The sequence below is a fragment of the Dipodomys spectabilis genome, unplaced genomic scaffold, assembly GCF_019054845.1.
Source record: "Dipodomys spectabilis isolate Male_0828 unplaced genomic scaffold, ASM1905484v1 ptg000001l, whole genome shotgun sequence".
Taxonomy (NCBI): Eukaryota; Metazoa; Chordata; class Mammalia; order Rodentia; family Heteromyidae; genus Dipodomys; species Dipodomys spectabilis.
In genome coordinates, this window is record NW_024870678.1 from 28,580,301 (window position 1) to 28,594,371 (window position 14,071).

Consider the following 14,071-nt stretch of genomic DNA (forward strand, 5'->3'; position numbering starts at 1 on the left):
ACCATATTAGGCAGCTTAGTAATGAATATTTCTATCATTGCTGTCATTCTAGACAGAACTATTCTAGAGTGTATGTCTCAAAGAGATTATGTAGCTCTCACTTTTCCTTAAAACACTCTGCTTTGGAGAAGTTCAAGCTGGACTATTGGGAAGTTATAGACGATATAGAGAGAAACCAGGATACCCCAGCAAATAGACAGCAAAGCCTCCGTTGAACCACAGCTGACTGTCACTTACAGGTACATCCCAAATGGACCAGCAGAACCAATCAAATCGGCCATCTACAGAATAATGAAAAAAAAAATCATCATGTTAGCTCACAAGGCTTAGATGATGAATTTGATGCACAATAATGATACACCTTTTAATTCTAACAACTCACCCTAGTTTTGAAATAATGCCTGATAAGAGTTCTTTGATTAGGGCATGGAAAAACCAGCGTAGTTGAGTAAACACAGGTATCTCTCATGATGATCAAAATTCTTAGGACATATTAACTGATAGTTGGTAGAAGAACACTACCCTGAAGAGTTGTTCCAAGTGATTTATTTACTTCAGTGTCAGTCCTGGGGCTTCAACTCAGGGCCTGGGTCTTCTCCCTTCGCTTTTTTTGCTCCAGGCTAACACTCTTTACCACTTGAAACAAGGTTCCACTTCTGGCTTTTTTTTTTTTTTTTTTTTTTTTTGTGTGTGGTTAATTTGAGATGAAAGTCTCATGGACTTTCCTGCCCCAGCTGGCTTTAAACCTCATTCCCCATATCTCAGCCTTCTGAGTAGCTAGGATTATAGGCATCAGCCACCGGTGCCAGGCTAAGAACTCAGAATTTAATGGAGGGGTCAGATGCGTGGTCACAGTATTTTAGGACAAGCTGAAGGAGAACAACTTCCCTTATAACCAAGTAGGTTATAACTCAATGTAGGAGATGAGCTACTATTTTCCAAAAGTGTAAGAATGAGAGACAAATAAAGGACACAAATCACCTGGAGGGTCTCTTAAAATATAAAGAACATAATTACAAGTTTATTTTGATCAATATGATTGAAATTAGCTATTACATGACAAATAGCAAGTATTTGATATTATTTATTATCAAAACATCTTCATATCATGTAGTTCAGTGGTTTTTAGAGTATTAATTGTGTACTTATCTAGTTTTAAAACATTTTTAACACCCCCTCGTCACCCAAGTAAATTCCCAAACTCATATCTATCCTAAAACCTCCAGACCTAAGCAACTGTGCATTTCCTTTCTGTCTCTACAGACTTACCTGGTTTGAATAGGCCATGATAAAGGAGCCATACAATATTTCTGCTGTCCCTGAGCATGTTGTTAAGATTTATCCATGTCCTAGCATGGGTAAACATTTCATTTATTTTCATGGTTGAGATTCCATGATGTGAACATGTCATAGCTGGTTTATCCCTTGACCAGTGAGTGGATGCTTGTCTCTTACATATAATGCTACCATGAACATTCATTGCATGTTTCTATGTAGACATCTGTTTTTATGTGGACATATGTTTTCTGTTCTCATCTGCATGTACCCTAGTGGCATTGTGGGTTCTGTGGTAACTCTGTGTTTGCTGGTTGGAGGAGCTGTCCAACCCTTTGCCAGTGTGGCTGTGCCGCTTTAGCTCCTCACAAACAGGCCACAAGGGGTCTGGTTTTCTTCCTATTCTCATCCCCAAAAATGTATGCTATTGACTAGCCATAGAATTGCTTTATGAGGGGCTGGGAAGGTGGCTCAGTGGTAGAGCACTTGTCTTGCATGCCTGAGGCCCTGGGTTTGATTCCTCAGCACCACATAAGAAAAAAGCCAGAAGTGGTGCTGTGGCTCAAGTGGTAGAGCACTAGCCTTGAGCTGAAGAGCTGAGGGACAGCGCCCAGGCCCAGAGTTCAGGCCCCATGACCGGACCAAAAAAAAAAAAAAAAAAAAAGAATTGCTTTATGAAAATAGAAAGTCACTAGAACAGAGAAGTTCCAGTTAAATCCCCTTGTTCACACTTCCGAAGGCTCAAACATAAGTCACGTGCTATTAGAACTTAAAACAGAATGCCAGTTTGTAGCTTTGTATACAATATAACTCATTGGCATATAAGTACCTTGTCACTAATGATCACCAGGTGGTTGGAAATGCAGGTTTTCTTTCCTGCCCAACTGGGAGGTAAAGGGTAGTGAAGTTCAGTCTATTACTAATATGCAATTAAATATAATTGAAATAGGACAAATTGAATAACGAAATTAAGTTTGCAAACTAGAGTAGGGAATGTGGGCTGTTCTTTAGTGAACGAGGTAGTGAGTTGGCAGTAGAGCCAGAGCCCCCGGCGTTTGTGTAACTCAAGGTGGTGGCCACCTGCTCATGCTTGCTCCATACATACTTGCCTGTGTTTGCCTTACTGGAAGGGCTCAGGAGACATTCCCCAGCAAGCATCCTGTGCAGAGGACTTTTGTTTTTAATGAAGTGCTAGATTTGAATATGATCAGGAAGAAGTCCTATGGGGCTTCCTCAGATTTGCTTTTGTTTGTCTATTCATCTAGGACACCTGATGGTGATATTATTCATAGTATAAAAACAAAAATGTAAGTCTGGTAGTCACTGCCTGACCCAATTGTCCAGCTCTTCCCTGCTTCCTGTCACTCATTATTAGTGAAATGACAGGTGCACGAACCCATCCATCCCACAGTCCCATGGTTTTTCTGATCCAGTCTCTGCTTTTATCTTGAGCCTCAGAAGCTGCCACTTACAGGTGTCAAAATATGTATCCTGAGGCTGGGAACATGGCTTAGTGATAGAGTGCTTGCCTAGCATGTGTGAGACCCTAGGTTCGATTCCTCAGTACCACATAAAAAATAGTCATAAAAAATATATTAAAATTTTAAAAATATATGTATCCTAAGTTTTCACACAGTGGTATATCCCCTACTCTCCTTGCTACTTTTGTAATTGGCTAGTTGAAGAATTCTTTTCTCTGTTTGAGACTTAATATAGGTACCATGTTCACAGGAAGTTCTTCAAGGTTGAACTGGGTGCTTTTTTTTTTTTACTGCAGAGAAAGTCCCTGGAGCTTTCATTATATCTTTGAAAAACAGAGATGAAACAACAGATATATTTGCAAACTTACCTTGCCTAGTAGAGGGGATAGGCCTGGGAAATACATAGTTATATAGTTAAGCACGTAGATAGGGAATGTAGGGGGTAGAAAAGATGAAATGTTTCATTGAAGTGATCGAGTGGGTGAAGGCCTTAGAGGGGAAGAGGGAATCTGTGCTGTGGACATCCTTAGCAAACATCTAGGGAAAGAAATCCTTGTCCTGTGATAGCATTTGTGCTGTGCCATAAGCATTCCAATCGCTGGAAAAGCTCAAATATGGTCACTTAACAGTTCCACTTAGAGTTTTGAAATTCTAAAAATACTTCTAAGACATATCTCCCCTCTGCCCTGCCACAGGCCTGGCCAGTGCACAGCTTGGGGGACTGTTAATGGCCCAGAACATCCCATCAGGGATATGATATGCTTAAGTTTCAGGGATTGCAGTCTCCATTCTCCCTCATAAGAGCTGAATTCATCTGTGAAATCCCTGCCCTGTAAGCATCTTTCATTTCCAGAAGACCGACCCTGTATGCTCTTCGTTCTCAAACTCCCAGCCTTTTTGTTTTGCATCTATCATTACCTGTGAATGTCCTCTGGCTCCTCTTTTAGGCTTACTCCTTAAATCTATGGGTAGGTTCTTCTGCAGTCAGATGATCCCTTGAAGATGGAGCCTTCTGCTGTTTTCCCATTCTCATGGGCAGCCTATTTTGAAATGGGTACTTCCTGCACAGCCCGCTCATCAGTACAAGAGCCTTCAGCTCTCTCACATTGTTTCCTTAGAATCTAGTTTTGTTAAGTCAGATTATTTTTTGTTGTTGTTGGTGGTGGTCCTGGGGTTCAGACTCTGGGCTTGGGTGCTGCCCCTGAGCTCTTCAGCTCAAGGCGAGCACTCTACCACTTGAGCCACAGCACCACTTCTGGTTTTCTGGTGGTTAATTGGCGATAAGAGTCGCAGGGACTTTCCTGCCTGGGCTGGCTTTGAACTGCGATCCTCAGAGCTCAGCCTCTTGAGTAGCCGGGCTTGAGCCACCAGCACTCAACTGAAGTCAGATTTATCCATTATAAGTTAAAAATAATTTTGCAATAATACCAAACTGTTGTTTTTTGTTTCTGCTTTTTTAAAATTGCTGATCATCCAGGCTAGGCATTTACTCTGCCACGTACACCAGGCCTCCATATTGCTTTGCTCTGGTTGTTGTGTTTGTTCAGGACACTTTGGACTGCGATCTGATTTATTCTCTCACTGTTCACAGTGCTTCCCATTTCCGGCCATCTCTTCTTATTCTCTTGTACCTGTGGCCATCTTGTTTAGCTTCATTAATATTTTTGTTTTTGTTTTTTGTGTTTAGTTTCACGTCCTTACATAAGTGAGCCTTATGGTGATCTAGATTCTTTTTTTTTTATTTTACTTTTTATTGACTGTGGAAGATGAGGATTTAACCTGAAGTAACCTGCCATCGTAACACAGTTGTATCAAGCACTGTTGAAAAAAAAATGAGTTAGATTCAGAAGGCAAGATTTTCTTGATCCTAAAATGCTGTAAAGCAGTATTTTCCGGGGGTTAAAACTCGAGTTTGCATAGTACATTGCTAGGGACTTGGGGTAAAAGCAAAATACTAGAATCAAAAGGCATGGGTATGAATAATTACAAAAGATAACAATATCAACACTCTATTTTTAGCTATACCATTAAAACATGAGAAATCCTCATTTATTCCCATCTTGTGGTTAGTCTCTGATCAAGTCTTGTTGTTTTGAAACCCCAGGCAGTTAGTCTTAATCACCAAACCTTTTATAGGAGCTAGGATGAAAGTTTAGTCCTATTTAAAAGAACAAATGTGCTAAAGACAAACTGTTCTAAGAATCATAGATTTGTATGAAAAACTGCACCAGAGAAAAACAGTAATTGCCTCAGCATGAGAGATGGAAGGTATGTCAAGATAATTGGAGACTTTGTTTTATGTGTTCACTTTGGTCTAGTTTTGATTTCATGGACTTTAATTTGTTTCTGTGTCTTAATTTTTTTCTTAATCTATTCTAAAGAATGTAAAACACTCCTGAGGATCTTATTACTGTTTGGGAAATTATCTTCTTTGGTACCATTGGATACAATTTTTTTTTTGTCAGTCTTACAAGAAAAAAAATATAGTATGATGAAACAGGCTATTGTATTTTAGCGATCTGACAGTGGAATCTCTGAAAATTTTTGTATAAGATCATATACACTGGGACAATTTTCATTAGGGTATTCCCTATCCTGAACCAGTCTTCCCTCTTTCCCTCCCTCCCTCCCTCCCTCCCTCCCTCCCTCCTTCCCTCCCTCCTTCCCTCCCTCCCTCCCTCCCTCCTTCCCTTTCCTTCCTTCCTTCCTTCCTTCCTTCCTTCCTTCCTTCCTTCCTTCCTTCCTTCCTTCCTTCCTTCCTTTTTCCTTTGCATATTTAAGTTTTGGAGGAATTATCTTTTTGCATTTATTCACATTTCTTATCATTCATATCTGTAAAAACTGACATTTTCCTAACTTAAATATTGGTGCTTAGTCATTCCTTGGACAGGTATGATCACATCTAGTCTAATCAGAGATGTTCCATTATTTGCTGAACACTTGAGCTTACAAATATACCTGTGGCTTCTTTTTGAAAAGGCACTGCGACGAGAGTTAAAGGAAAAAGAATATTCCATCCTGAATGCTGTAGACCAAGCTCGAGTTTTCCTGGCTGATCAGCCAATTGAGGCCCCTGAAGAACCGAGAAGGAACATCCAAGCAAAAGCAGGTAAGACTGGATTCTTTCAGACATCATATTAGAAAAAAGAAAAAATAGTACATATTTAGAGAACAACAAAAAATCAAATAGGAAATGGCCTATTGTTCAAGATCTAGTATTTAAATCTTTTTTTTCTTAGTATTTAAATCTTTTAAGAAAGAAAAATTGTCATAAGTTTAACAAATGCATAAATTCTTTTTTTTTTTGGTCGGTCATGGGGCTTGAACTCTGGGCTTGGACGCTGTTCCTGTGCTCTTCAGCTCAAGGCGAGCGCTCTGCCACTTGAGCCACAGGGCCACTTCCTGTTTTCTAGTGGTTTATTGGAGATAAGAATCTCACGGACTTTCCTGCCCTGGCTGGCTTTGAACCGTGATCCTCAGATCTTAGCCTCCTGAGTAGCTAGGATTACAGGCCTGAAACACCAGCGCCCGGCGTGTATAAATTCTTAAGTGAAAAGAATATTAGGTTATACTTCAGAATCTCTATTTTAAAAGAAAAATTTAGGTTCAGAAAAAGGCTTATATTTACATTGTATGACTTTAATGAATGAATTCATTGTGGCTGAATATCGGAGTGAACCCTTTTGGTACAACTATTATATACTAATAAAATAACTACAAACATGATTTGTCTATGAAGTAAAAATATATATTTCTTGTATTAAAACAACTTGCTTAATTAATTGTAAGAGAAGAAAGTTATTGAAAATGTAATAGCAAATACGTAAAATATTTGTATCTATAAAATGAAGTTTTTTCAGACATGTGTCAGCATGTGATGGTAAACTGCCTTTCTTTTATCAGCAGGCAACAGCATTTAATTAAAAACAACAAACAAACCCTAAAACACTGATATGTTTTGGCTTAAAATTGCAACGGGAACTACCTTACTAACAAAGAGCAAGTCACATAGTAAATTTAAGAGAAAATTTGCAATGCGTTTTGGAGCCCATATATAGCTCTCTAATGGTTTTACACCATTGGCCATTAAAAACATCCCGATGCATTTTTAAAAATTAGCAGCATGTCATTCCGGGTATTTTTCCATCGTTCACTTCCCTGGGCAAAAGAGGACCTGAAAGAGCAGCTGCAGTTCTCACCGAGCGGGAAGCTTGCAAGGCAGGTGGTCATTGTGCTGAGCCTTCTTAATGGAAGCTCTCCTTCAGGCTGAGTGCATCTCCCAAGGCCGTGGTTTTCTTGACTTTTCCATCAAGTCGTTGTGCATGTGTGTGCACACAACACATATATACGTGCAGAGCTACTTCGTGTCTTTTCTGACATCACTTTCTGTTTTCTACTCGGGTTCCATAGCAGTCTGCCTACTGGGAACCTCAGTCAACGTGGAAGCTTCGATTTCTCATCAAACCCTCATTTGCAAATCACTCTTAATTGCTTTTTTGGGGATTTTTTTTGGGGGGGGGTTGTCTCTGAAGATTGATTCCTCATGCATATTTTACCTGCTGCCTTCTGGGCTCCCCATCTATGCCTTCAGTTAACTAGGGATTGAAGTGATTTGGGGAAAAAATGTATCGGTATTGAACATGCACTCTTTTCTTGTCATTATTCCCCAAATAATGTAATAGAATAACTATTTCATAGCATTTACATTTGTGTGTGTGTGTGTGTGTGTGTGTGTGTGTGTGTGTGTGTGTGTGTGTGTGTGTATGTATGTATGCTGTGTTCCTTGGATTGAGAAGACCTGGAAAAACTAATAGAACATTCCAACTTCAGACAGCAGAAAGAAGGTGCTATTCCAGTTTCATGGCATCTCCCTTTGTGTTGTTCATTTGGAGGAAGGAGACATTCACTCATCTTTTCTTAGTATTTATTAGTCTTCCTTGAAACCATTTTTCTTGTGTCCCAAGGACTTGAGTGAGAAGAGAGGAAACATTTTAATCATGAGCTGCCTTGTAGCAGAAGGATGTCTTGTGAAATCATGGAAGTTTCCCTTTTACCGTAGCTTCTCCTTGATGTGGTCAGATATTTCAGAGTGTAAAGGATACTACTGCTTTTTGATGTCTCTGTTTGCTGTTACTTTCAGGATACTGAGTCCCATTTTCAAGTACCACAAGTTATATCGATTGAGCTATATGAATTTTTTTTTTAGTTTGCTTTGTTTTCCGATTGGTAATTTCCCTACCCTTTCCTTTCTTGATGTTATTTTCTGTAATAGTGGTTGATTTTTACCTGCTGTTCAAAGTAAATGGAAGAAAATTATCCATAATAGCTTTTATCCTTTCCTTGTTTACCATGACTTATGTAGAGCTGCTATCTGAAATAGAGAGCATTTGAACATTAGTTATCCCGTGTGATGGTGAAGTATTCAGTGTTGGACGCAGGAGGAGCCGGCAGAAATGGTGTTATAGTTGTTCAGTTCTAGTTATTAAACATTTTTGATATGTTCTATAGACTGTGCCCTAGAGCACTAAGATGTTCCAACTTCATCGTTTTTCTCCCTGACGCACTTTTCTGTTCCTTTTATGTCTTCTCATTTTCCTATTATTGATTATCTTATAATGTGGTTTGCAGTTTGTAAATATTTGCAAATTAATACAACCCGCATCAACTCCTTACCCTCTTTTGATAGGCCTCCTTCAATACTCTGTTAATTAGTATCCCTCCCTTAATAGAAACCCTCGAATCATACATACAAAGCACAGAATTGCTACTTGTTCGAGTGGCTTCTGGAGTGGGAGGGATCTGACTCCTTCTGCAGGCACAGAAGCTGCACAGAGAATTGGCCTCAGCATTTCTGTATGTGTCCCATCTCTGTGCCCCTCCCCTACTTGTACTTGATGTCTGTTGAACACCAAGCTCCTTTTCATGTCCCACAGTAATGTCTACTGGGCCCTTGTTCTGTTACTTAACCTGGGTTTTCTTTTTTCCTGCCTGTAGACTTCTCTTCCCTGATTTCCATTTATTCCATTGCCAACTCTCATGACCTACCTGCCCCGCTCCACCCAAGACCTTTGTCATCTGGGACATGTTGCCTTTCTGAGCTGTCTCTGGACTCCCTGCCACTCTGTCCCATCCCTCGCTGGATGGTGAGAATCTGCATCAGAAGCTTTCCCCTTGCAGGCTTTTTAAGAAATGACTCCTTTGTATTGAGAAGCTGAATATGAAAAATGATCTGAGTGTCCAATTCAGTTGAAATAAGGAAAACAGTGCAGATATTACTTGAGTCATAGGCAAGACATTCAGTACTCTCTCTGATAGGAAATTGAGCTTTAGATAGTGTTGTAGTTATTTGAACTCTATGCCCAGTGAATTATGAGGAATGAGCCAAGTAGAAGTGAGAAGAGAGAGCAAAAGCTGACACTGAGAAGTGACTGTACAGTCTGATAGCAAGGAGGAGAAAGCAAACTGTGGAGAATGGATGTAGTCCTTGAGGTTTTTTACAGTGAAAAGCTGCAGCTTTGGATGATGGTCTATATTTGAAGGTGGAATCTACATGTTTTAAAACAGACATAAGAATTTATACCATATTTTACAATAAGTTACCTTCTAAAATGACAACCATAAAAAGCAGGACTAAGTGGGGGGACATGTCTGGAAAACTCAGCTACCAGAATAAATTGTTCTACCATGGCAATTAGGTAAATATGAGTTTTAACTGAACTGAAATTTCCCTGAATATAGAAAATTTTAAAGCATACAACTTGGTCAATAGACTGTCTTGTTCCAGCAGTATGGGAACACTTAAGATCATGTAATTGGTCTTATCATATCTATTTATATCTGTATCTATTTCCTGTTAATAAAGTCCAATTGTTTTTATTTGATTATAATAACCCAGTTTGTATTAAAGAACTAGAACAATGGAATAAGAACTGTATTATATTATTTGTGATAGGGTATTTTACCTCTAAAAGCATTTAAAGAATTATGCAATTTATGTTCAATATATGCTTTTCTTTTTTTAATTTAAGATTCAATGAAAAGTTTGGGACTGAGGTAGAGCTCAGTGGTCTAGTGCGGGTCTGGTATGTACAAGGTTCTGGGTTCAATCCCAAGCACTGTAAAAAAGAAAGAAAGAAAAAGGTGTGAAGGGAGAAAGAAGACAAAGATGAAATAGAAAAGATTACATTATGTTGTTTATGTATTTTACCATGAGTTTACTTTATAAAAATTATTCCTGTTAAAGTATTGCTGTTAGTAAAATTATTTCATTCATGTCTGAACATCATTTCTGTTTCTGTATAGACAATTTGGTTTCATTTAAATGATATTCCCAGAACAGTCATAGAAGAAGAAAAATAGATAGGTACCAGGGACTCAGACCTGAAATCCTAGCTACTCAGGTGGCTTAGACCTAGAGAACTGAGGTTTGGAGGTAGCCTGGGCAAAAAAGTCCAGAAGACTTCATCTAAAAAAATGACTTGCACAAAGCTGGAGTAGAGGTGTGGCTCAAGTGAAAAGAATGCCAGCCTAGCAAGCAAGCCAAGAGAGCATGCAGCCATGTGAATAGATCCGGGATTAATGATTGACAATGATCTTTTTCAGATAAAAATGCATGTAGAGATTAGTATTTTCCTTGGAAGCTCTTTAATGTCTAGCTATGTGTTTTAGTGTTATTTGGAATTTTAATTCATGGCATACTGTGTATTTTAATTCAGGGTATAGTTCTTTTAATTCTTAAATGTTTTATGATATTTTGGAAAGCCAGGTACTCCAAGTATTCCCATATCTTCAACGTGTATTATGTGTATTATATATTATATACATATTATATATATGTATATTATATATGCTTATATGTATTATATATGCTATAAATGGCATTTTAGTGTACTATGTCAATTTATTTTATGCTCCTATTAGCAAACTTGTGTCAGTCAGATTTTGTAATCATTGAGTAAAGATGTGTGACTTCAAGATACATTGTTATCTTATGTCTAATAAAATGAGGCCAATTGGACACAATACGTAACAGAAATTATTAGGCTGGTAATAAGGTCTCCTTAAGACCTTTTTGTCTGTTTTCCTAATAACAGCTTTATTAATCAGAGCCCATTAATCCTGAATGACAGACCCCATGCTTGGGATGGGTACAGGGGGAATTCTTTCACTGCCTCATGGAGCCAGGAGAAGGGCAGGGGCAAAGTTGGCTGCACGGGTCTGAATGCCACCCAGAAATCTTTCCTCCACATTTCCCTTTTCTGCTTCATGCGGGTTTTCATTTTCTTTACATTTTCCTGGGTTGTCTCACCCCCCTCATGCCTTTCCTTAGTTCCAGAACATTCTACTAGCCGGTCTTGAGTCACTTGAGTAATGTCTCAAGATGTAGATTTATTGGGCTTTCTTCTGGAGGGTGGAGCTGTTCCCACAGAGAGACACACAGCAGACTTGTGCCAAGTGCCCTCCACTATCTCATTCCATGAGTGCTTTTATCACCTACTCAGCAGATGAGGAAACCGAGTCTGAGAGGTTTATAAGCCTGTGCAAAATACAAACCAGGTACCAGGTGCTTTTATTCACAATAATTAGTATAACAGACTATGGAGAGTGCTAAAAGTATAATTCTTTAGAAATACTAAGTCAAAGCCCCCCAAAATAAATGCCAGGGAATGGGTACTTCAGGGGAGTTGGCAGGGGAGAAGGGGAGAAGAATGAAGGCAGTAGAATACAGAATTGAGAAAAATAAAAGAAGGGGTGGGTCAGAGCACGGGGAGATGTTGAAAGGGTGGCTCCAATCAAGATGCATTGCATTTGTAAACAGCTTTGTTAAATGGCAAAAACGTCAATGCATAATCTAAAAATTAAGAAACGTGAGGGAAAGGGTAGGGTAGGAGGGGTGGGTAAGAATGTTGAACAGGGGTGACATTGATCAGGATGCACTGTATTCATAAACTGCTTTTTGAGTGGTAATTCCTTTGGGCAGCTATTAAAGTTAAATAAAAATATGTTTAAAAATCAAAATAATTAAGTAAACAAATCACTTTGCCCCTCCCTTCACTGTGGCCTTTTCTTTATTGAAATACCATGCCCTGTTTTCCATTCGCTTGCCAGTTCACTGATTTTTCTTCCATGGAAGGAGAAGGTGTTTAGGCAATGTTAGGATTTGTCTTTTTAATTTTCATATCAAACTTGAAGTATAAGTAATTGCTTTCAGGCCTGTAGACCATAGCAATAATTTAATTAGTTTCACAAGTCCAAATTCGATTAGTAAAGTTGTAATGCATGAAAAAGCACAGAATCAGAGTGTTGCTTTCTTTTCCAGTGTTTCCCAGTATGGAGTAACAATGTAGTCTTTCGCAAATGCAAGTCTTAATGGTTAGAGTGTGTCTGGTCTTCAGCTTTTATAAAACACCAGGAATTACTTGAGTAAGCCCATCAGTTGGGTAAAAATTTCACAATCTTCTTTGACTTAGAAACAAGATTCCATTTGAAAATCATAAAAAGGTTTATAAACATTTTTTTGAATGTGTGTGTGTGTGTGTGTGTGTGTGTGTGTGTGTGAGAGAGAGAGAGAGAGAGAGAGAGAGAGAGAGAGAGAGAGAGAGAAAGAGAGAGTACTAGAGCTTGAAATCAGGGCCTTGGCATTGTTTCTTAGCTTTTTCACTGAAGGCTAGCAATCTGACACTTGAGCCATAGCCCCAGCTTTTGACTTTTTAACTGGTTAGTTGGAGATAAGAGTCCCAGGGACTTTCTTACTCAGGCTGGCTTTGAACCACAATCCTCCTATATCAGATTCCTCAGTAGTAAGGATTACAGATAGAACCCCACTAGCATCCAGCTGGACCTTAGCTCTTTTACTCAGAGCTTCTGTTTTGACACTTGATGCTAGCTCCACTTTGGGCTCTTTACTGGTTAATTGTACATAAGAGTCTAACAAATTTGTCTCCCCATGCTGACCTTGAACCAAGATCCTTTGATCTCAGTCTCCCAAGTAGCTAGGATTACAGGTGTAAGCTATGAGGGGCTAACCTAAAAAAAAACTTTCTTTTAAATCTTGAAACCCCTTTGTAAAGCTGTTTGAAAAGAATCATTAAATTTCCTGAAAGATTGAGATTTAATTATTTAAAATTATAAGGGGGCATTTTCTGCATTGCTGTTTCTTGTGAGATGCTTTTTTAATTAATTTTTTATTGGCACCATATTGTACATAGCCAAGGATTTCTCATGACATTTTCAGACATGCATATAAAGTTCCTTAACCATGGTCACTTCCTCTATTACTCAATGTGATGAAAACCCATTAAATAAACAAACCAATGTTTTTGATGCTGATAACAAAGCTTAGTTTGATGGACCTACATTTTGAATTAATTGAACACCATCTGCTACTTTCTCCAGTCTGTGTTATGACCATCCATAAATCACTATTGTCTCATAAAAAAGTAGCACTGATTTACATACATGTATTTTATAGTAATGAACACCTGGGATGTTACTTTCTGGCTTGAACATAAAGGTGGGTGCTAGACACTTTCAATGCAGCCTGGTACTTAACTTCTTGTTATTGTTGTTTCTCTGTAGAAAGCTGAACTCGAATGCATACAAAGTTTCAGCATGTTTCAGAAAGTATAATGCTAGCAAAAGCACACATTCTCCTGTTCACTTAAAGTTCTCCTTGTTTTAGCAGTATGTAAACAGAAAGCGTAATGTACTTAATTAAGTCTTTTATAAGAAAGGCTGAGCAAGAGTAGAAAGCTCCTGATTTCTGTGTTATTAGCTTCTGGCTATAGCTGAAAGGCTGCCAAGGAGTGATTGAATCTCAGGCTCTGGTCCTCAGTTCTTGAAAGAAGCAAGGATTCTTCTTCTTTTTTTTAAAATTTATTTATTTTTTATTGTGAAAATACTGTACAGAGGGGTTACAATTACATGGGCAAGATAATGAGTACATTTCTTATCAAGCATTGTAACCTCCTCCTTTGTTTCCCCTTCCCATCCCCCCACCTTCCCCAATCCTCCCCCCCCCCCCCCACCAAAGTTGTATAGTTCGTTTTCGAGGTAACAACTTGTACATCTCATTGTTGCAGTGGGTCCAACTGAATCCATATTTAAACCATTTGTTTTTTCCCTTCCCCTCCACAAATGATACCAACATCAAATACAGTGAAAGCAGAGGTTATGCTGTAGGGGAGGGACATACAAAAGCAACAAAGAAATAATCTTATAAATATGTTAGAAAAAAATTGCATGAAAGAAAAAAACATTTGAATACTTAACTTGGGGTTCATTTCCCCAACACCAACTTATCTGACCTTTTCTGC

General features: G+C 38.6%; 1 protein-coding gene across 3 annotated transcripts in view; it reads left to right on the plus strand.

The window, feature by feature from the left end:
• The window catches only part of Utrn (utrophin), a 425,153-nt gene that overhangs the window by 312,551 nt on the left and 98,531 nt on the right, over positions 1–14,071 (plus strand). For all 3 annotated transcript variants that reach the window (XM_042693071.1, XM_042692992.1, XM_042693156.1), the window contains one exon: positions 5,736–5,865. In XM_042693071.1, the coding sequence (XP_042549005.1) occupies positions 5,736–5,865 (130 nt within the window). The remainder of the gene's footprint in view (positions 1–5,735; positions 5,866–14,071) is intronic.